General features: G+C 28.6%; 6 protein-coding genes across 6 annotated transcripts; 2 read left to right on the top strand and 4 right to left on the bottom strand.

The window, feature by feature from the left end:
• Positions 1-771: 771 nt before the first annotated feature.
• LOC118063722 (calcineurin subunit B type 2) lies at positions 772-3193 on the bottom strand. Its single transcript, XM_035077849.1, has 5 exons — positions 2769-3193; positions 2520-2559; positions 1971-2182; positions 1179-1388; positions 772-1087 (listed from the first exon to the last, which is right to left on the bottom strand). The coding sequence occupies exons 1-5, from the start codon at positions 2769-2771 to the stop codon at positions 1040-1042; spliced, it is 513 nt and encodes a 170-aa protein (XP_034933740.1). The 5' UTR covers positions 2772-3193; the 3' UTR covers positions 772-1039.
• Positions 3194-3620: 427 nt separating this feature from the next.
• Xpc (DNA repair protein complementing XP-C cells homolog) lies at positions 3621-7536 on the top strand. The gene is made up of 5 exons (XM_035077844.1): positions 3621-5544; positions 5606-5811; positions 5872-6133; positions 6194-6359; positions 6432-7536. The coding sequence occupies exons 1-5, from the start codon at positions 3826-3828 to the stop codon at positions 6806-6808; spliced, it is 2730 nt and encodes a 909-aa protein (XP_034933735.1). The 5' UTR covers positions 3621-3825; the 3' UTR covers positions 6809-7536.
• A 140-nt stretch (positions 7537-7676) lies between these two features.
• On the bottom strand, positions 7677-10360 carry LOC118063721 (lysoplasmalogenase-like protein TMEM86A). The gene is made up of 6 exons (XM_035077848.1): positions 10200-10360; positions 9676-9839; positions 9406-9599; positions 8993-9108; positions 8811-8921; positions 7677-8744 (listed from the first exon to the last, which is right to left on the bottom strand). Exons 1-6 carry the CDS (start codon positions 10218-10220, stop codon positions 8646-8648), a joined length of 705 nt encoding a protein of 234 aa, XP_034933739.1. The 5' UTR covers positions 10221-10360; the 3' UTR covers positions 7677-8645.
• Positions 10361-10509: 149 nt separating this feature from the next.
• Positions 10510-20375, top strand: LOC118063769 (transmembrane protease serine 9-like). Its single transcript, XM_035077924.1, has 14 exons — positions 10510-11102; positions 11375-11621; positions 11694-11979; positions 12084-12441; positions 15562-15597; positions 15776-15885; positions 16448-16665; positions 16753-17203; positions 17292-17373; positions 18580-18762; positions 18831-18937; positions 19030-19271; positions 19518-19950; positions 20028-20375. Exons 1-14 carry the CDS (start codon positions 10973-10975, stop codon positions 20193-20195), a joined length of 3051 nt encoding a protein of 1016 aa, XP_034933815.1. The 5' UTR covers positions 10510-10972; the 3' UTR covers positions 20196-20375.
• On the bottom strand, positions 12358-14223 carry LOC118063720 (toll-interacting protein B-like). Its single transcript, XM_035077847.1, has 6 exons — positions 13968-14223; positions 13721-13891; positions 13504-13637; positions 13224-13428; positions 12968-13150; positions 12358-12900 (listed from the first exon to the last, which is right to left on the bottom strand). The coding sequence occupies exons 1-6, from the start codon at positions 14013-14015 to the stop codon at positions 12790-12792; spliced, it is 852 nt and encodes a 283-aa protein (XP_034933738.1). The 5' UTR covers positions 14016-14223; the 3' UTR covers positions 12358-12789.
• On the bottom strand, positions 14373-15042 carry LOC118063723 (uncharacterized). Its single transcript, XM_035077850.1, has 2 exons — positions 14917-15042; positions 14373-14842 (listed from the first exon to the last, which is right to left on the bottom strand). The coding sequence occupies exons 1-2, from the start codon at positions 14975-14977 to the stop codon at positions 14460-14462; spliced, it is 444 nt and encodes a 147-aa protein (XP_034933741.1). The 5' UTR covers positions 14978-15042; the 3' UTR covers positions 14373-14459.
• Positions 20376-21664: the final 1289 nt, after the last annotated feature.

Genomic DNA, 21664 nt, shown 5'->3' on the forward strand with positions numbered 1-21664 from the left:
TAAATTTTCAAGTATATATAACTGATTTATAATTTATTTTATTTATTATAATATATATATATATTTTTAATATGAGATTCAATGAAATTAATGGCAATCATGAGAATGTATATATTCAGAATTATTTTATAACTTTAACATTTAATCATTTCAATTATTTTATTTTCATTTAAACGTTTCATTTTTAAAATTAACACGACAATTACATTGACTTAGTTGTACAGAAGATATCATTGCCATGATTAATAATTACCATTATTAATAATTCTTATTATTGAATGAATACAGTAAGTTATTTAATTATTGCAAAAAAACATCTTAGTATCAACAAGAAAAAAATTTCTAAACTTCAATAACAGAACATATAAAAAAAAAACGTATCTTTATAATCAACATATGAGCTTATTAAATAAGCAAATAAATTTAACTATAATTAAATAAACAATATAATTCATTTGCAATTAAATTCAATAGATCAAGTACGAACACGATGAATTATTTCTTGGAAATATTAACGTCTTTTGAATAATGAAATTTTTTTTATCATCAACTTTCTTTGTGCTTTTTTTTGCATTGATATTTGTTATTTTTACAATTATTATTTTTTTTTATATATATTCATAATAGTGATTAGACATTCGGAATATTAAAAAATGTTTTTGTATATTTTATTATAAGATTTTTTTTTTTTTGAATATTATTCATGAATTTAAATCACTTGTATTGAACTATTTTTCATTATTTTCAATTCAATGATAATAATTTTGCATTTTATGAAACTGACTGATTTACATTCGTATAATTCAATATTTAAATATCATAACCATAAATTGTTACAATTATTTCATCGAATTGAGAATGTTAATTTACTCTAATCAGCAGTTTATACTTTTGTTTAATATCAATGAGAATATTTCTTAACATTATTTTCCTTCAGTTTATTTTAATAATTATTTAAATACTTTGTTTTGCTTAAAATTCATCAAAATTTACTTACTTAATATGAAGACAGTGTTAATTTAATGTTTATTTAAATTAATTACACATCGACGACCATTTTTTTATGAATATCAGTATTTCCAACAACCTGAAAAAAATTTTCAATTATTTTAAAACTCATTAATAATCATAAAAATAAATAAATAAATAAATAATATAACTCAATAATGTTTACTTACAGAACAAAATTCTTCAAAGCTTATTTTTCCATCCTCATCTTTATCAGCAAACAAAATAGTCTTGTCAACAATTTGTTGAAGTTGCGTATCTTTTAAATTATTGCCAACCATCATTTTTAATACTTGGAATAATTCACCATTGCTTATAAAGCCATCATTATCCATATCATAAATTCTGAATGCAAAGCGTAATTTACTTTCTTTGTCACCCTAGAAGTAAATAATACAAAATCATTAATAATAATAAACAATAAATATTAATAAAATAGTGGTAATACAATTAATTAACCAGTAATCATAAACGGTTTAATTTAATTACTGAATTTTTTATTTAATAAATAGGCCAGTTAATTTCTTTAAAATGGCATAAATATCAAGAATAAATTTATTCAACTAATTAAGTAATAAATAATTAATAATTATTTACAAACTATTAAAAATTATTTTGTTTATATTTAAAGATGACAAATAGAAAGATTTTTCATAAACACAAGGATTATTTAATTGAGAATTTAACGTTTAAATTAATTAATTAATTAATTAATTGGGTAAATAGACCAATAGATGAACAAATTGTTAAAATTATAAACAATTGAAAAATTAAAATACTCCAAAATATTTATTGTTTTTTATAGCAAAGTCTAGTTAATTAAAAAAATATTAAATAGGTTATGTTAATATTTGTTTTCTATTTATAATAATTTTTTATTTATTGTCCATCTATTAGTGTCTTTACCTTATTTGTAAATATTTTAAATATTTACTTAAAGGATAATTAAAATAAAAATTTACCTTGACACTGAATTGAGATACTCCTTGAATAAATTCCTTAAAATCAACTTCACCATTCCCATCAGCATCAAATATATCAATAACCCGCTGAACTAATGGATTTTGTTGTAATTCAGGTAACGACATAAATTCATCAATGCTTAAAGCTCCACTATTATCAAGATCTAATTTTCTAAATCGTTTTCCTAGTCTTCTTATTTCATCAGCATCAACTGTAACAGAAAATCATTAACACTAAATAACAGTTACAGGGGAGAAAAAAGAAATATTTCAGTCATAACTAATATAAATAGACCTTATTGTAGACAACATTTCAACATCAATATAAAGCTCAGCAACAGTCATATTTACTGAGCTGGATTATTTCATTGAAAGCTTCTACAACAAGCTTTAGAATCATCAATAAAAAGATTGTATGAAAAGCTTTCTTTGATGACTAAATAAACATTTAATATAAATATAAAAAAACCAATAGATGTCAAGGTTATAAACAGTGATATTATAAAAATAACTATGATACTTGAAAAATATTTTTAAAATATTACTTACAGTTTGAACAAAGTTCCATAGGAAGTGAGTTTTCGTTTCCCTTAAAAAGAAAAACATCAATGTATTGATATATATATATATGTATATATGTATCTATGTCTAGGCTTTGTGTGAAGGTTGTAAATTACGTTTAGAATAATAATAAAGTCATCGAATAGATATTAAATAAACTATTAAGATTATTTTGATGACTTAAAACATTGCAAATATAATAGATTGAGTAAGATTGTCTAAGATAATGATAATTACCATTTTTGATGGAGGTTATGTCAATAATTATTTGATAGAATTACAAATTTAATAACACTTGTGTGAAATTGATCACTGACTACTGAACATAGGATACCTGTGTCAAGGGACACTTGATTTCTATAAAGCGCAAGCGTAAGTTTTAACACATATTTACTGTCAGGGTTGGGTTGGCTGTTTTCACAATGATGGAAAAATATTTTCTCAATATTTAACTGTCTTTAATACTTCACAATATATCAATTGATACTTTAATTGCACGAGAATGTGCGAATAATCAATATTTCAGAACTACACTAGGAAAAAAGGAATTTTGATTTGATATTTGAATGAATGTTTTAGAAAAATCTATAAACGGTATTTTTGAAATTCTAACAAACTTTGGAGTATTTTCAGCAGACTGATCTCTTCAATGTTTAGCAGCCATATTGAAATAACTTTTTTCTGATTAGCTGATTGGTTATTGGAGCGTCACGTGATCAGCTTTTTATTGGTTAGGAACACGGGCGCTAATCTTGAGGTTATTTGTTTATTATTGTGGTCGATTGGAGGCCGGAGAAAAATTTCAGTAAGTATATGAGTTTTAAAAAGACAGTTGTAGCTTTTATTTAAGAGCTTAAAATAATAAATCCATGCATTTTCCGGTGAGTTATTGGATATTTAAGTTGATGAAGAAGCGAACAAGTATGATTTTTGGTGTTAATTCAATTTATAACTAAAAGTAGAAGCATGAAGAATTCTTTAAAAATATTTATTTATATAGAAAATATATTTAGCTTTCATTTAAGCCCCCAAACATCTAAATTGGAGGATTTTTAACTGAGATATGGCCATTTAAACATCGCAGTCTCTGATAAAGAATTGCTCCAATTCAAATTATGGCGACTGTGCTGCTCTCTAGCTTCAAATTATCGAATTATAAACTAAATGCGCACTTTTCTATTCTGTTGCCACTGTGCTCCATGTGCTCTTGTTTGTTTGGAATTAAAACTTTTTTCAATAACAACAAAACAATTATTATTAAAATTGATCACATTAAAAGAAAGAAGTTATAAAAATGGTACAATCAGATGATGAAAGTTCAGACAGTAGTAATGAGTTTCTTGTCAATCCTGACAGTTTAGACTTCAATGATTCATTTTTCAAAAATGTTGCATCAACATCAAAAACGCAGCAAAAAACTCCAAAGAAGTCAACCTCTGATGATGACACTTCTGACGATGATTTCGTAGATGCAGACACCAATGTTGACACAACAACTTTATTCAGTGAGGTTATGAAAAATTTAGAAAAATCAAATGCCGCTATGGCTACTTGTTTTGAACAGATGCCATCAAATGTGTTGTCAATGACATCAAAAACCAAAGCTACAGACCTAAAAGAAAAAGAACACCAACCATCAATTGATTTAAAAGATGAAATAAATGATTTATTGTTAAAAGGAGAAAGTAGTTTAGGATCTTCAGGTTTTGTCAATAATCTAGATAATCATACAGAGCAACCGGCTTCTACTAACAATGTTCCATCAAATGAAGACATAACTATCACTCTACCAGACACAAACATGATGTTCAATTGTCGAAAAAAAGGTAAAGTTGATCTCCAAGCTCAATTAATGAGACATTTGAACAAAAAGCTACAATCAAACCAGTTATTAGTTCACAAAGTAGGACTTCTATGTTGGCTTTCTCATGGATTTTACTTGAATCAAATCATCAATGATCCAGAAATCATGGCAGTTACTTTATCTTTAATTCCTTCAAAGATTTATCCTAAAGGAAGAGCTGACATAAAATACGTGGAAGGTTTTACAAATTGGTTTAAAAAGTGTATTAAAGTTGAATTTAATAAAAATAATAATCCAATAACAAAAGACGTGTTGCTAGAAAGATTGAAGCAACAAAAAACAACGAATTATCAAGAATTGGTGTTATTATTCATTGCTGCATTGCGAGCTATGGGACTTAATTGTCGATTAGTTATATCACTTTGTCCACCTGCTTTGAAACTACAGAGAGATAAACTTTTTCAGGTCAAGAAAGAAGGTGATGTAAAGCCGATTAAGAAGATTAAAAAAATAACACGAAGGAAAATCGATAATAAAAAGAAAACAGAAGATAATTTTGTATTTCGGAATAGCAGTACAGCTGATAATGTTGCTAAGGATGAAGCTAAAAAGAGAGCTGTTGAATTTCTAAGATCAAATTTTCAAGCACCAGAGAAGAAGAAGTTACCGAGAAATGGTAATATTGTTGTTGAACCTGATGAAGTAAAGATATCTCCAAAGCTAACTCGATCAAAAGCTAGAAATATGGCTTTAAAAACTCCAGACCCGGTTGAAGTTGAAACCAAAAGCAAGTCAAAGGTGACGAGATCAAAAGCTAAAGTTGTAGCGAAGAAAGATGAAGTAAAAAGTGTAACAAAGAGGAAAAAGGTTGATAAAAAGGATGAAGAAGTAAAAATAGAAACTGATAATGAAGAAAAAACTGTATCAGAATCGATAAGTGAGAGTAAATCGAGTTTGGAAGATGAAAATTCAAGTGAAGATTCAGATTCGAAGAATTTTAAAAGAAAACGAAAGTTAAATTTCCAAACAACAAGAAGCTCATCAGAGAGTACTAGTAGGAAGGTGTTATCCAGTGATGATGAAGAGGAGGACTTAATAGACACTAGAGATGCAAGACATCTGTGGGTTGAAGTGTATGTAGAGTCTGAAGAGAGCTGGATCTCTGTTAGCGTACCTGATAATAAAGTCCATTGTGTTGCTGATATTTATGTACGTATCAATTAACCCATCACTTTAATTAAATTCTCACTTTATTTATTTTACTTAACAGAAAAAGGCTCCTAGACCTTTTTTGTACACAATCGCCTGGAATTCTGGGGGTTCAATAAAAGATGTGACCCGTAGATATGCTCCTCACTGGTTAACAGTCACCAGGAAGCAAAGGGTTGATGAAACCTGGTGGAAAGAAACCTTAGTTCCATGGCTAGAACCTAAATCAGTATTATCCAAAGCAGAAGATGAAATGTTACTGCAAATGTAAGTTTGAATTATCATTATAAATAAAATAAATAAGCCATGATTGATATTTATTTCCAGGGAAATGGAGCAACCACTGCCTGATGCTATTGGAAAATACAAAGGCCATCCACTTTACGTCTTAGCTCGTCATCTTCTTAAATATGAAGCTTTATATCCACCAGACTGTGTGCCATTGGGATATTTAAAAAATAAAGAACCTGTTTATTCTCGGCATTGTGTTCACACTCTTCGGAGTCGTGAGACTTGGCTGAGAGAAGCTAGAGTTGTTAAACCTAAACAAGAGCCTTATAAGATAGTGAAGTCGTTGAAGCTGGACAAAGTAAGTTGATAGAATTCAAAAAGCGTAAATAAGCAAGCATTTAAGTTTATTTTATTTTAGTTTACACATCAAATTGTCAGAGAGCCGTTAGAGCTCTTTGGAAAATGGCAAACAGATCCCTATGATCCTCCAGTAGCCAAGGATGGTATTGTCCCTCGTAATGCTTATGGTAATGTTGATTTATTCCAACAATGCATGTTGCCCAAAGGAACAGTTCACATCGATCGTAAGTATAGATGTCTTAATTGATCTTTTAATCTTATTACACTAGAATTAAAATGGTGGAATGTTTCTTTAGTTCCAGGTCTTGGTAGAATTGCTAAGAAATTGAACATCGACTGCGCTGCAGCAGTCACTGGGTTCAATTTCGGTTGTAGAAGAGCTATGCCGAAGACAGAAGGTTATATTGTTTGCGAGGAGTATGAAGAAACTCTGAGAGAAGCTTGGGAAGCTGAACAGGTTGCAGCTACTAAGAGAGCACGAGAGAAGAGGGATAAAAAAATTTGGGGAAGCTGGAGAAGACTTATAAGAGGATTGTTGATAAAAGAAAAACTTGCATTGAGGTATAATATGAAGGATGAGGATGATGATTGTCTTGATAAAGATGACGATAGAGATGATGAAGCTGATAAGAAAGATGATGGTCATAAGAGAAAGAAAATAAAAAAAAATTAATTTAAGATTTATAATTAAAAGTTATTTTGTTAATTATGTTATCAACAGTTTAGAAGGTAATTTTTTTTTAAGATACTCACAAAAATAATTTATTTACATAACTTTATTATTAATTATTAATTTTCTAAAATATACAACAATTATTTGTTTTTTTACTATCAGTCTATAGATTTTTCTAGTATGTTGAAAAATATTCATACACATTTTGAAATATTTACTGTTCATTTTTTTCATGGGAATATTTAATTTTGAAAAATCCTGATGTTAAAATAATTGGCAGAAAATTAATTCCTTCCTGTATGAATCTTTTATACATGTATATAAGAAAATTATATATAAATTACCCTAGTCTTCAATTTAACTATATAAATTGCAATGCAAATTCGAAAAGATTTAATGAATTTTTATTGCATTACAACGGTCGTCACGCTATAGTAGCAACTTATTACTAATAATAGAACAATCATCTGGATTTTATTGGATGTCAAGGTTGCACATGTGTCATATTATGCATTCAAAATGCTTCATATGTGTAAAGATAAATATTATAATAGACAGAAAATCAATCTATACATTCATTTGTTAAATTATCATTAGATGTTATAACACGAAGTATTATCTTGCATGATGAAAAGAAATTTTGTGAATTTCAATTTCTTATTTTTCTACAAAAATTAAAAAATTATAATTAATATAATTAAATTATAAATTAAATCTTTTTTATACTTCTTGAGCTTTTACTATTGTTACATCCTTTCTCGATAAGTGATATCAAACTCATCCATGCTGCAACAGGAAGAAATTATCTTCTTCCTACTCATTTTTATCTAACCATAATATTAGTCAACATGTTGACCAGTCTTACAAATAATTTCAGTGATTTACGAAACAAAAGATAATGAATGTTTATGCTAAATTGTTGACAACAGTTAATTTTATTTATGTACTGATTATTGGCAGTGTCAATAAACGACACTGAACCAGAGATGATTTTAAAGATATATTGATAAATTTATCAACAATTTTACTAATTATTATATCTACTTTTAACATTATATATTTTTTACACAAAAATAATTACTCTGAATAAGAATATTTTTTTTTGTAGAATACATCAAACTAATAAGATTTATTCATTTATTTTACTAGAATAATTATTTTTAACACTGAGATTATTCTAATCATGAAAGAGTTATCTCATTCGAAAGTAGTTAGAGAATAAAAAGGTGATAGTCTGATTATTTAGATAAAATTCAACAATTTTATCACACAATGTTGAATGATAGTTATCTATAAAAGGATCTAACTGTAATTAATATCCATTTTATTTCTACTCTATAAAATCTGATATTAAATTTAATCATAACTTGTCTAAATATAAATCTGCCATTTTATAAAATAAACTTTATTCATTAAAATCTACTGTAAATGTTTAGCAAAGTATTAATGCTTTGCTGAAGATGTTGGACAGTTAAATCAAAAAAATGACAGATTCACTATTGGATCTGATTGTTATAATTAATAAGATTAATTATTAATCGTCATAAAAAATTAAAATGTTGATAGATCCAACAATCAGCAGCTTAATAGACCTGTGATGTCTTCAAATTTAATTCCACTGAATGTATTCATCATTCTTACCTTCTGATAGTGGGTAATAGTTTGAAAGTAATTATGAAAAAATAGTATCAACACTGTACGACATCAGAAATCATTGATTGAATGTAGGATATTTTTTTTTTGGCAACACTCAGTTATGTATGGATGTTTGTAATAATTTAAAACGCACAGTGTAATGAATTTAAAATGATCTTTCATCAGATGTTACTGATAATAATTAATGCTTGACAGTAGCAGTTTTAGTGCTACCCCTCGAGTCAACTGCACTCAATGCTATACCCAGTTGTGCTGCATAGTAGGTCAGCATTATTGACACCTACAATGAGAAGATTATGTTAAGTGTCTTTTGTCTGAATGCTTTTTAATACATTTAGTATATTACCGTGGCATATGGAACGGGATGATAGAAATGATGAAAGCCCAATAGAGTGTCGGATATGATGAAAAAAATACTACCAATACAACTGCAAAGTTGGGTCCAGGTCCAGGGTTCCTTGATCATAAGAAAACCAATTATTAGTTTTTCCAATAGTTTTAATTTAATTAGAAAAGTGTTATCATTACCTTGAAGAATCGAACACGGGAAATCGCTCGCCAGGACATGGTACCCAGTAGGGTTGTGTAAATGGGAACACCGATGGCTAGGATTCCATTTAGTCCAGGCATCAATATGTAGATCACTGGAGAATTTATTTTTTTATTTAGATTATGATTAATAGTTTCCGTTGGTATTAAATCATCCAATATGTCTTTCTCAAGTCACCAATAAATTGATTGATCAACAATGACATTTCTGCTAATATTTGCAGTAAATTATATTAAGAGTAATTGAAAAATTTTTACTTTAGTTATTTAATTAGAGGACCACATTCAAAATTAGCATAAATTGTTATTGTTATCAAAAATCAATCAATTATCATTGATTATTAAATATTAATTTGATTTATTTATTTGAAAGTATTGATGTTGTTTTTTACCCACAGTACAAAGAGCATAAATCATAGCTCCTAATGTTGTATTTAATGGAACAAAACCAAATGCTGTAATATACATGATCTGTGCTATGGCAAACATTGCCATTCCAGCGACAAATAAATTTGGCCAAACAATCAAAGCATCACCAAAACAACTGAATATTAATCCAGTTAATATTCTTCTTGAAAAAGTATATCTAAAAAATGAATAATTACATCAATTAATAGATATAAATTATTATTTTTAGATAAAAAAGAAGTAATTTTACTTACTCATCAGATAAACTCATACCATGGAGAAGCACAAAGATAATAAGACTGATTATTGGTAAACATTTAAAACAGGCTGTCAGAAGTGATGGTTGTTCTGCTAATAGCACAAAATAAACGCAAACACTTTTGAAGAATGGTACTAATTTTGGTCCGACACTTCGTAACTATAAACAAATGATTGTTAATTATATTTATTTAAATAATTAAGATATTTTATTTATTTTATCTAATCACTTATTTTTATTATTTTTTTAAATTAAATTCTGACTTCTAAAGTCAAAAGATTCATTTTAAATCTAAATGATAATAAAAATGATTAAATAAAATAAATAAATTCACTGATCAACAGTTTATTAATAGAAAAGAGAATTCCAGTTATAAAAATAAATTTTATAAATAAGAACAAAGAGTAATAAATTTTTTAAAAATATCAAAGAAAAAAATAAGATAAAGAAAAAGAAGGTATTGCTTTTATTTTAAGTGATGATGATTAATAAAAAAAAAAAAAAAAGTAAAATACTTACAACTTGTGTGGGTGATGACATGGTTAGTTATTGAAAAATGGCTAAATACTAGCCAGTAATAATAATAATATAAATAATCGTTCTTGTCACTATGCTTTTGTCAAATTGACAAGTAAAAACACGCTAAACCTTACGTGGTAGATGTACGTTAAACAACTATGAGTGCATGCGCATTATATTGTCCATTATTGCTTATTATTTTCTTTTCATACCTCCCCACTCGATAGTTATAAAAAATTCTCATTGGTCTAGAAATTTATAAGAAGGGGTATTTATGTTAAAAGTAAAAAAAACAAAGAAGATGAAGGAGTTGTCGAAGAAAGAATGACAACAAATGTTATAGCATCAAGAGAATGAATTTATGTGTATGACAATATTTACTTAAATATGTCGTATTATGTTTAATCAGAGAATTATAAGTAAAAAAAAAGATGTATTGATTCATAATAAACATGTTTATTTTAGTCAGATTCACTCCAAACACGTGATATAGTTGTTTTATTATTTAATTGATCATTCTAACCTATGATGGCGTTTGGAGCTTTGATGGTGCTGAACAGTTTCAACGATCAAGGTCGACATGTGTGATGAGTTAATAATATAATTTGAATATTCAGTGAAGTAATGAATGACCAAGTCATTTTTATAATTGATTAGAAAGTTGTAATAGTTTGCCATGTACTCGATATTCTATAACCTATAAAATTATATTATTATCATTCCAAAATTGAAGTAGGTCGGGTATACACTGTGATTAGCATTGATACATAAATATGCCAGTCCAATCAGTTAATTTGTATATGTCGGGATACCTGGAGAAGTATAAAAAATGGATCTCTCAAAGACCTCATGTTATCAGCGATATCGAAAATACCATTCGAACTTTGTCTTATTTTACTGCAGGTAATTTTATTAGTTTTAGGTTAAGATTGGAGTAGGATGGATACACTAATACATGGATAATCGATCCCAAAAGATGGATAAAAAATTATTTGCAAAAGTTTAATATTATTAATATTATTTTAGAGGTTAAAAATTATTTTAATGGATTTAAATTTAGTTTTTTATTGTTTTAACAATTTGTCCATCTTCTGAATGATGTCTATCTATTAGTTTAGCTTCTCCTTAATTAATAATAAAATATTTAATGATTTTTTTCTATTTTATTATCACAGGCCGTTTTTCTAATTCCTCAATAATATCAGAACTTATTTACTCCATGACAAACCTGCTAGTGTTATTCAATGATTGTCTTATTTATGCCTCAAAATATGCCGACTTTAAACTGCCTCAGTTTCAATCACAGCTTAAAATTTGGCTGACAGTCGTTGAATATATTGAAGCAATTCTTGAAGTATCAGCAAAAAAATTGTGGGGTGAAATGGGAAAGTGGATTACAATTTTTATCATACAGACATTTAAGTAATTCAATCATTCTACATTATTTTATTATTCAATAATAATTATTTTAAATAATGTTATAAATTTTATCAGGGCAATTTTACGAATGATTTTAATTCATCGCAATAAGGAAAGAATAATTCAAAATCCAGCAATTTCACCATTAAATCGTGATAAATTAAACAGAAGGTTATTACAAGCTGAAAAAATAGAGAAAGAAGGATTTGTTTTAAAAAGAAGTGGAAAAATTATAAGAAGTGTTAATTGTAATTCTGGATCAATTCAATCTAGGATCTGGACACCCTTACTTCCACTTGATGAAGAATTAATTTTTGAACCAGAGTCTCCAGCAGTCAGACAAAGAATTATATTTGCTGAGGTTTGATTAAATATCTTACAATTTTTAAAATCAATCTCATTACAGAAACTTTCTAATGGGATATTAAAAATGTTTTTTTTATTAATGAAAATAATTTATTACAGACTCTTTATATATTAAAACCTTTGATTCACTTGACAACATCACTAGTGAGAGGGAACAAAGATTGGTTACCATGGGTAACAGCTTTATCACTCGATTTAATAAACATCCATATGATTACAAAAGAATCAAAGCACATTCAATTATCGGCGACAGAGAAAGAGGAAATGATTCGACGACGAATTAGTTTATTTTTGTATATATTACGATCACCATTCTATGATAGATGTAGTAAAACAAAAATTTATTCATTGTTAAATACTGCAACTCAAACTATTCCTTTAGCAAGATATATTACAGAACCAATAGCAAAATATTTACCTCATTGGCAGCAAACATATTTCTACATGTGGTCTTCGTAATAATTAAATTAAGCCAATTAAAAATAGATATACATTATTACTTTTATACAATAAATAATTCATTATTATTTCTATTTTAGTGAAGTTCATTTCAAATAAACATATTTTTAAAATAATTTAATTGATTATTTATACGATAATATGTTTCTAAAATAGAAATACTTTATTTTTTGAAACAATTTCATATATTTTACAAATTTATGTATTGATAATAATCAATGATATACTAATAATTGTAATAATAATGATAATAAATATTTATTTTATTTAGTAAATAGATGTTTAGCATATGAATATCAAATATTATAACTTCTTTTTTGGCGACCAAAAGCATAAAACATATAAATTATTCTACCATTTGTAATAAAGAGTTAATAGTTGTATCTTTTTTACCATTATTTGCGTCATACACTGATTTAATAACTTCTTTGTCAATATTAGGAAACATTTCTGCGATCTAAAGATGATTAAAAATGATCAATAAATTAATTGTTAAATAAAATGAATAAATAATCAATACTTACCTCTTTAAGTTCTTCTTCAGCATGAGGTAATGAACTTGGAATGGCTGTTGGAGGTTGAGGCATGACTGGAGGTGCAGTGTAAACATTGACTGGAGCATAGCCAGGCATTCCAAACATTAGGTTTGATGTTGCTGATGGTACCATGACTACTGGTGGTGCAGCAAGGTAAGGGGTACACTTAGTCTGTGAAATAAAAGCAATTAGTAATTTGATAATCATCTTTTGTCATGAGTTAATATGATGATTAGTTCATTACTGTGTAGCTTAGGACTAAATTGATCATTCCTTCTTGATTGTCTCCTTGTTTTCCACTCAATCTGTACCAATCCTCATGGGTTTCCCCTCGTTGGATCACTTTGGAAGGAATATCAATATGTCCCCAGGCGATTAATTCATCCATAGTGAAGGAACACTCGTCATAGATTTCGACGTAAATTTGGTTTACTCCGGGTGGCAGCCAGCTAATAAATTTCAAAAGGTTTTAATTATTTTTTTAACCTCAAAAATATTCTTTTATCTTTATAATTATTTATTACCATTGTATAACTTTATTCCAATGGGGATTTTTGCCTCCATTTGTGTCAGTTTGGGTCTCATAAATGGAATGTCCTACTCGCAATCGAACGTAAGGGTCCATTCTCGTCATTCCATAATTTTTTACTAACTTTGCCTAGGGTTATAAGCAATACAAAAATTAATTACTATCATTATTTAATTGAAATTAGTTAGATAATAATAATAATAATAGCTTACCTGCACGACAGAAATGCTAAGTCTACCCATCCGTGGATCAGCAGGCTGCATTGTTCCTTGAAGTTGTTGTAAAGCAAGTGCAGCTTGTTGATCAGCAGCTTCTTGTTGTTGTTGTGGAGTCAATGACTCTTCCAACCTCAAAAAACTTTGCGGAAGTGGCCCCAAAAATGCCTAAATATTCATCATTATCAATAATTTGCTCCAAAATGAATTGATCTTTGGATTTTAAACATTCTAACAGTCATACCCTTTTTCTCCATTCTTCATGTTGCTCCGATCGTTGAGCAGCTTCCATTTTTTATAATTATCTTTACTTATTAGCTTGCAGTTATAATTAAATATGAAATTTTAATTTCAAACAATAATTATATAACAATAAATGATTTTTTTAATCACTGTTGTAAAACTTTCAAAGCCTTTTTGTTATTTACGACACAATTTCGTTGACACATCAACAATGTCCATCAATTTTAACACCATTTTTATTGACATATTGCGCCATCTGATTATAAATAATAGAACTAAATTGAAGCGGGCATGTCTGTGATGATTTCAATGCATTAAAAATTACTGACATATTTTTATTTTCATCTTTAATCAAATTAATTTTAGGTTAAAAATATATTAAACCAATAATTATTCTTTTCTATAATTATTAACAAGTATTTATATTTTTTCTAACCTCAAATTAAATAAATTTCTTATCTTTACGTCATTTTATAGTATAATTATTTTTTTTTTATAGCAACATCAGATGATAAAGTGTTAAAATACTTAATAAAAAAATATTAACAGATAAATATCCAGCTGCAGAATTATCTTTTCCATTTACAACTAGAATTTGTGGTGGAAGTTTTGAAGTTGTACCATTTCCACGATTACATCGATTAGTAGAACAATATTGGAAATAATATTTTAATCCATAAGTATTAGAATTATTAACTATACTTGGTGGCTGGATGACACTAGTACATGAACGAATAAAATAAAATCCTTCACTTCCATCATCAGCTTCAATGCGATTAAGCATACAATATTTGGTTGAACAATCAACTAGAGGACCATCATGAATCACACAATCACTTAATGGATCATATGAGGTGCAATTATAACATTTTAACCCTAAAAAAAAAAATGAACAATTGATGACAAATCATCAAAATGTATGAAGAATTATTCAAGTTAATTGTGCTTACCAGAATTAATTTTTAGATTTGCCAAGAAGATAATAGACCATAAAATGACAAATGACGCCATTGGACAATATTTGTCAGTGAAATCGTTAGATAACAATGAGTTAGCTATTAAATGATACCAAAGTAATCCAGTGAGTTAATCATTATCAGTTTTCTTTATCAGTAAATCCATAAAATGTATGATGTTTGAACTATCATCAATTATCTTGTATCTAAAATACTAGATGTTTAGTATTTCTAATAGATACCTGATAAAAAAAATGATTGAATAGAATTGTATATGATGATATATAAAACAAAAATATAAATGAGGGAGAAAAAAGGAAGTTTATTATGAAATCTTCTAGCTACCTTGATGAAAAAAAAAGCCAACTCATCTTTCTATGTACAGTTTTATACCTGAATGATCTCTTTGTTCTTTGTTTAAAACAATTTGGGGGTTCAAGCTCATACAGGTTTTCCTTTGTCCCTAACCTGACACCATTCATGGGGTATATAATAACATGTTAGAAATAGGTAGAAGCTTAGATGACCTGGACTAGTGATAGTGTTCATTTCACTTCAAATTATTATCTTTTAAAATGAATATAAAAATTGTTACAACGACTTTGTTTAAAATTATCCTGATTAATTGGGTTCTTATAGCATGTGTGTGTCATGCAAAACCAAAGAAAGCAGGAGGTAAGAATTATAATTAATTTTTTAGCTATTAAATCACCAAAACTATTTAATTTTAAAGATACTTGATAATTTAATTCCCTGTTGTATTTTTTTTATCTTGAATATTAATTCATAAATTTAGTTTTAATTGCCTAATTAAGTATCTAGTGTGATAAACTTATTTTTAAACTATTTCTAGGAAAGCCAGCTGGTGGAATGAAAGGGTCAGTGACCTGTACTTGTGAAACATTTAATAATTTATGCCAGGCATCAGGGTCTCTTGATCTTCGAATTGCAAACCAGGAACAGGTAATCAAACAATCAAGTATCAACCACCCTAGTAGCACGGTCTATTTGAAAGACAACATTCTTCAAAGACATTACAAAATTTTCTGATTATATTATGAAAGAACTGCTGACATCACTGATAGCACCACAGGTGTCTGCTTCCGCATTTATGTATGGATCTTGGAACAGAATATTACAGCAGGATCTAACTCTAAATCTTGCTGTAGATTTAATAAAGAAGCTGGTAAAAAAATTATCAGATCTTCAGTAGAAATATGGAGGGTATCATTTCATTAGCTATTAGTTTTCATTGAGCTATAGGAGTATATGGAACAAGTCTGCTGGTCTCTTTGGTGCCAGTTCCTGCATCAAATTTGCTGCAAGATGTGGAGTTTGATCATGTCATAATATTCCATTGTAAGATCTATATGTGACTGGGGAAGCAGACATTTATGGTATTGCTTTAGAGTCAGACATTCTGTACAAGATCATTACGCAAGATTTTTTAAAGCTGGCTACTAGGGCAATAGCTTGTACCTGAAATAAAAGCAACTATTAATTTATAATTGTAATGAACTTTCAGACAGAACTAATTTGCAATCCATATGAATATCGTTATTGTGATACACCAAAACTTACCTGCAGCTTTACTCGAATAAAAACAGACTTTGATTTATTTGGTAAACATCCATGGCATGTTAGCATTTACGATACTTCCAAATCACCGAAATTTATTGGCTCTGGAGTGTTGATAAAAAAACGATATGTTTTGACAATCGCTCACAAAATGTTAGAATATGAGTAAGTAGATGATTTAATTGTAAAACACGAGGTAATTAATTATTTAAACTATATATATATATATATATATATATTTCTTTATAACAGGAAAACTGGAGTCAAACTTCGATTGGGTGAATGGGACCGTATATTAAGCCCTTCTTGTAATACCTTGGAATTCAAATCATCAAAAATTGTAATTCATTCAGGCTATGATGCCAAAAAACATCACATCAATGACATAGCTTTAATAAAACTTGACAAAGAAGTTGATATAGCTCAGTATCCACATATTAATACTGCTTGTTTAGCAGCAGAAGTGCCAGCAGCTGGTACCTATTGTGTCGTTGCTGGATGGGGTGTCGATATGTTTGTCCCAAGTGAATTCGCCAGGGCTGGTGGACCACCATCTGATAAATTAAAAGAAGTTACTGTTCCTATTGTTGGACAGGCTACATGTGAAGCAGCTCTGAAAAAAACTCGATTGAAGCAGGGATTTAAATTAAATAAAGAAAGTTTCATTTGTGCTGGTGGAGAACTTGGTCGTGATTCTTGCACGGTAAGGAATGCTTTACTCAGATCATCATCAAACTTGCTATATGATATGTTCTATCGATGATTAATATCAATGATTTATTATTCACTAGGGTGATGGTGGTGCTCCATTGATGTGTCCAAATTCAGACGGTGTTTTGGAAGTAGTGGGATTGGTGGTAGGAGGAATTGGCTGTAAATCCGAGGTTCCTGCACTTTATACAAATCTTCCAGAATTTAAAGAATGGATTGAAGATACAATCTTTAAGACAATTGATGATTGATTCATTGATTAATGTTATTATCAAAATGAATATGGTTTTTTTTTTTTGTAATTAACATATTCTTTATAGCATTAATTTAAGCAGTGAAATAAAAATAGTTCTAGCAGTAATTCTAATGTAATTATATCAACTTCGTAGATAGATTAGTCTTAAGGCTGAGTTGAACTTGAAATCTTTTCCTTACTGGCAGTAGCAGAAAGCATCTGACTAAATACATTTTAATTACAGTGTTTTATTATGTAAAATAATTTTATTTATAATATAAAAGGTGGCAAGGATTTAGGCTTATAATTATTTTGAGAAAAATTTCAATAAAAAATAAATAATCAATTATTTTCTCTTGATGGTCATGAAGCGTCAAAAATCTAGTGATAATTCGATAACAATATCCTCTCCAATAAAATGAAATAAAATTTCTACATAAAATAAACTTTATATTGACACCAAAATCAGTGGATATAATTGCAAATAGGCTGATTAATTAATCCTTTCTCTACTCTTTGGGATCTTCTAGGAAGAAATCGATGTAAAGCCTAGCCTTAAATCAAAATAAAATATTTAAAAAAATATACCAAGGTCTTTTGATTTGATTTTCTAAAAATAATAAATCATTGAAAGAGGAAACAACCATAAAATTAATGATGAGTAATAATTGAAAATAATTATTTTCAAATTACAAACCACTAGTACTGCGTCAAATAATCGTTATAGATTTTTGTCAACACAAAAATAGATTATTCATCATAGAAAAATTATTTAAACAATGTTCAAACTAACCTCGTTTTATTTTTATTGTATTATTTTGCTCGTTTTCTGCTGCTGAATTTCGTAACACTCTGTTGGATAATGACATGACATTTACACTTTTTCTATTAATTATGAATTATTACGATCGGAAATTGTAACTATGTTTCACACACACAAATAGTGAATAGAAATTCGTTTTTACATACAACATAAATACGTGTGTAATAAAACTGGGAAACTCCAAGTGGAGAAGGTCGAATTGTCATTATACATGGCTGGATATTCACGTTAATTTGTCTCTTTTATTGAGTGTGAAAAAATAAGCTAATTATCTTTCTCCCAGATTTACGGAAATTGTTATGTATATAAGATTCCTGTTTTATATTCATGATGCCAGTGATTTATGTTGATTTTAAACAAAGTGTTATTTTCATGAACATGGCATTTAGTTATGTCAAATTGTGCTCCAGTTATCTTTCCTTCCTTTCAATTCTAGTGAGCTCTCTTGGACAAACGCCACCGTTGTCTCAAGGAATTGTATTCAGTGGAACAAGTAAGAATTTGAAAAAAGAAATATTTCTTTTAATTATATTTATTAATTGACTAAATTACTTTTGATAGCAACAACTACCACAAAAGCTCCACCAACAAATTCAGGTAATTGTTTTTGTGCATCTTCCGGAGCATGTCCAACTCAACCAACTATTGACATTCGGATTGTGAATCAAGTAAGTCAATCAGCAGCATCATTCTACTGAATAAATATTATTAGGTTATTTAATTCATTTTTAAAGACATTTTGATGGAATGTTTGAAACAGGCACAATCACCAACATGTCCAGCAGGAGAAGTCTTGTGTTGTTCTAATTCTCAGAATCTGATGAGTAGTTGTGGATTGAGAAAAATAATAGATTCAATACCACAGCCAGCAGGAACAGCTCTGTATGGTGCTTATCCATGGCAAGTAGCTATTTTAGCTATGAATAATACTTATCTTGGTTCTGGTGTGTTGGTTACTGCTAATCATGTCGTAACAGCAGCTCATAAAATAGCAAAATACCCGTAAGTAATTTTGTTTTAACCTAAAAATAGAAATTTGTGCAGATGAAAAATAAGTTTAGATCTGTCTTATGAGACTGAGCAAGTCTGATAAAATTTTTATTTCATTTCATATTGTCTTCAGGACCAAATGTTTAAATCAGATCCAAGTGGATCTAGATTCATCAGAATAAAGCAGTCTCATAATACAGATCTGATCAGATGTGAAGATGTTATTCATGGATGTGGAATAAATATTACTTGTTACAGAAATCTTAATTATAAATTGAGATTAGGTGATTGGGATGGCCTAGCAACTAATGAACGTTATCCATACCAGGAATACAATGCTATGCGTGCTTTTATTCATCCTGACTACAATTCTGGCAATTTAAAAAATGATATAGCAGTGATTCGATTACACGGAACAGTTCCGTTGGCTTCAAGCCCAAATATCAATACGGTTTGCTTTCCAACTGGAGTTCCAGTATCAGGAACAAGATGTTGGGTCACTGGCTGGGGAAAAAATGCATTTGGTTCATCAGGTAATTTCCAAAAAATTCTCCGAGAAGTTGATGTTCCTATTGTTGACCAGAATAACTGTGAAACAAGATTACGTAACACTAGACTTGGTCAGGGATTTGTACTTGATAGAAACAGTTTTATTTGTGCTGGTGGTGAACAAGGAAAGGATGCTTGCACGGTAATTGAATTTTCTGAATGACAAGATTATTATTGTCTCAACTAGAATTATTATGATTGATATGATTGGTATTCCAGGGTGATGGTGGTGCTCCTTTGGTCTGCCAGAACAGAAATAGTCAATGGGAAGTTGTTGGAATAGTAGCATGGGGAATTGGTTGTGCTACTTCACAAGTACCAGGAGTTTATATGAATATTGTTAATTTTATGCCATGGATTTCTCAACAAATTGCTAACTCTCCTTAAAAATGTAACATTTAATTATCAAATTATCTTTTTTTTATAATTTTATAAATTATTATTTTATAAAATGCTTCTACCATTGTCATAACATAACTCAATTAAATGAAAAGTTGCTTGTAATTTTGTGTTGGAGAACCTACCTAGATCCACTCATGATCATTTAGCTGTATAAATACCGTTAAGTTTTTACAATAATAAATAACTCAGACGTATCAACAACATGGACCTTTGAAATTATATTTCATGTTTAAATAATTATAAATACCTCCATCAAAATTTGACAATGATGAAGCAATAGATGTTCTCATCTTTAGAATTGATTGATATTCCTGAGGCTTATGATTCCAAGTGCTGTTAAATATTCTGGAATAGATAAATAGAATGTAAGATAGAGGCAAGCAAATAAAATGAAAAAGAATAATCCCAAAAAATTCTGGTATTAAAAATAGGATTTCCTGAAAAAGAAGAATCTTTGGCATGATGTGATCGAATGTCATTAAAGAATAATGCTTAATAGCTAATTTAACTTCTCAGTGATTACATTCTTATGTAAATACCATGTCACTTCAGTTCCTTTTATATTTATTATTTATATCGATGTAATAACTCATATATTCTTTACAAAGATCAACTTAACCTGAAAAAATAAAAGAAAACATGTCAATCATTTTATTTACCCTCGCATTATTGGTAGACATACAAGTCCACAGTAATTTACCCTACAGTTAGCTTCAGTAACAGTACAATTAAATGGAAAATAAAACGAATAAAAACAAATTAATTTATTGATAACTGTGACGTAGTAAAATAAAATGAAAAATATACGATAGGGTGTAACTAATAGCATCACTTTCAATACTGGCTATAAGAAGAGATGAACTGATAACAAAATCTTCCTAACATTCCCTAAATCAATTATTCTTTTCGTATACCTTTCACAAATGTACTGTCAGATTTCTTTAATTCTTGCAGCGCGGGGAAGAGTGAGGAACACACAAAAATGGTAAACAAAGTCCATTGTCCCTCATGTGTTAATATGTATAAATTTGTCATTGATGTACTTATGTCATTGTTATTATTAATTACCTAGCAAACATTGGAATAAATACAAATAAATACATGCGCATAATGACCTTAAGGGTAAATGAATTAATTTGAAATCCATAATTCTATTTAATTGTAAGCACAGATTGGTTTGTAGTGATTGTTATTTTTTTCTTCACAGAAATACGATGGTAATCAGCGATTTGTTATTACACTGTCTGTTTATTGGAATTGTTGCATCTGAATTGAGTATTATGGAATATCGTGATGATCTTCGTACTCATGAAGTTCTGGTAAGTATTCATGTTTGATCAATTAAATATAATGTAGTGTTAACCCGGGAAACAATAAAATAGATCTACATTTTCGCCATTTTTTAGATCCAATGTGATCTACTGATATCTAAAAAACTGAAGAAAATTTGATCT

This window comes from Chelonus insularis, unplaced genomic scaffold, assembly GCF_013357705.1.
Source record: "Chelonus insularis isolate UGA/USDA-ARS -01 unplaced genomic scaffold, ASM1335770v1 contig_146_pilon, whole genome shotgun sequence".
Taxonomy (NCBI): Eukaryota; Metazoa; Arthropoda; class Insecta; order Hymenoptera; family Braconidae; genus Chelonus; species Chelonus insularis.

Bases quoted from the DNA above. Each gene is read 5' to 3' on its own strand.
- LOC118063722 (XM_035077849.1), bottom strand. The intron at 1,389-1,970 runs GTAAATTTTTAT...ATTTACTTCTAG, and splicing joins TATCTCAATTCAGTGTCAAG to GGTGACAAAGAAAGTAAATT. The intron at 1,088-1,178 runs GTAAGTAAACAT...AATTTTTTTCAG, and splicing joins GCTTTGAAGAATTTTGTTCT to GTTGTTGGAAATACTGATAT.
- Xpc (XM_035077844.1), top strand. From the start codon at position 3,826: ATGGTACAATCAGATGATGAAAGTTCAGACAGTAGTAATGAGTTTCTT. The intron at 5,545-5,605 runs GTACGTATCAAT...TTTACTTAACAG, and splicing joins ATTGTGTTGCTGATATTTAT to AAAAAGGCTCCTAGACCTTT. The intron at 5,812-5,871 runs GTAAGTTTGAAT...ATTTATTTCCAG, and splicing joins GATGAAATGTTACTGCAAAT to GGAAATGGAGCAACCACTGC.
- LOC118063721 (XM_035077848.1), bottom strand. From the start codon at position 10,220: ATGTCATCACCCACACAAGTT. The intron at 9,840-10,199 runs GTAAGTATTTTA...ATTTGTTTATAG, and splicing joins TGTCATCACCCACACAAGTT to TTACGAAGTGTCGGACCAAA. The intron at 9,600-9,675 runs GTAAGTAAAATT...TTCATTTTTTAG, and splicing joins GGTATGAGTTTATCTGATGA to ATATACTTTTTCAAGAAGAA.
- LOC118063769 (XM_035077924.1), top strand. From the start codon at position 10,973: ATGCCAGTCCAATCAGTTAATTTGTATATGTCGGGATACCTGGAGAAG. The intron at 11,980-12,083 runs GTTTGATTAAAT...AATTTATTACAG, and splicing joins AAAGAATTATATTTGCTGAG to ACTCTTTATATATTAAAACC. The intron at 15,598-15,775 runs GTAAGAATTATA...AACTATTTCTAG, and splicing joins AAAACCAAAGAAAGCAGGAG to GAAAGCCAGCTGGTGGAATG.
- LOC118063720 (XM_035077847.1), bottom strand. From the start codon at position 14,015: ATGGAAGCTGCTCAACGATCGGAGCAACATGAAGAATGGAGAAAAAGG. The intron at 13,638-13,720 runs GTAAGCTATTAT...TTATAACCCTAG, and splicing joins TTAGCATTTCTGTCGTGCAG to GCAAAGTTAGTAAAAAATTA. The intron at 12,901-12,967 runs GTAAGTATTGAT...AATCATCTTTAG, and splicing joins CTGAAGAAGAACTTAAAGAG to ATCGCAGAAATGTTTCCTAA.
- LOC118063723 (XM_035077850.1), bottom strand. From the start codon at position 14,977: ATGGCGTCATTTGTCATTTTATGGTCTATTATCTTCTTGGCAAATCTA. The intron at 14,843-14,916 runs GTAAGCACAATT...TTTTTTTTTTAG, and splicing joins AAATCTAAAAATTAATTCTG to GGTTAAAATGTTATAATTGC.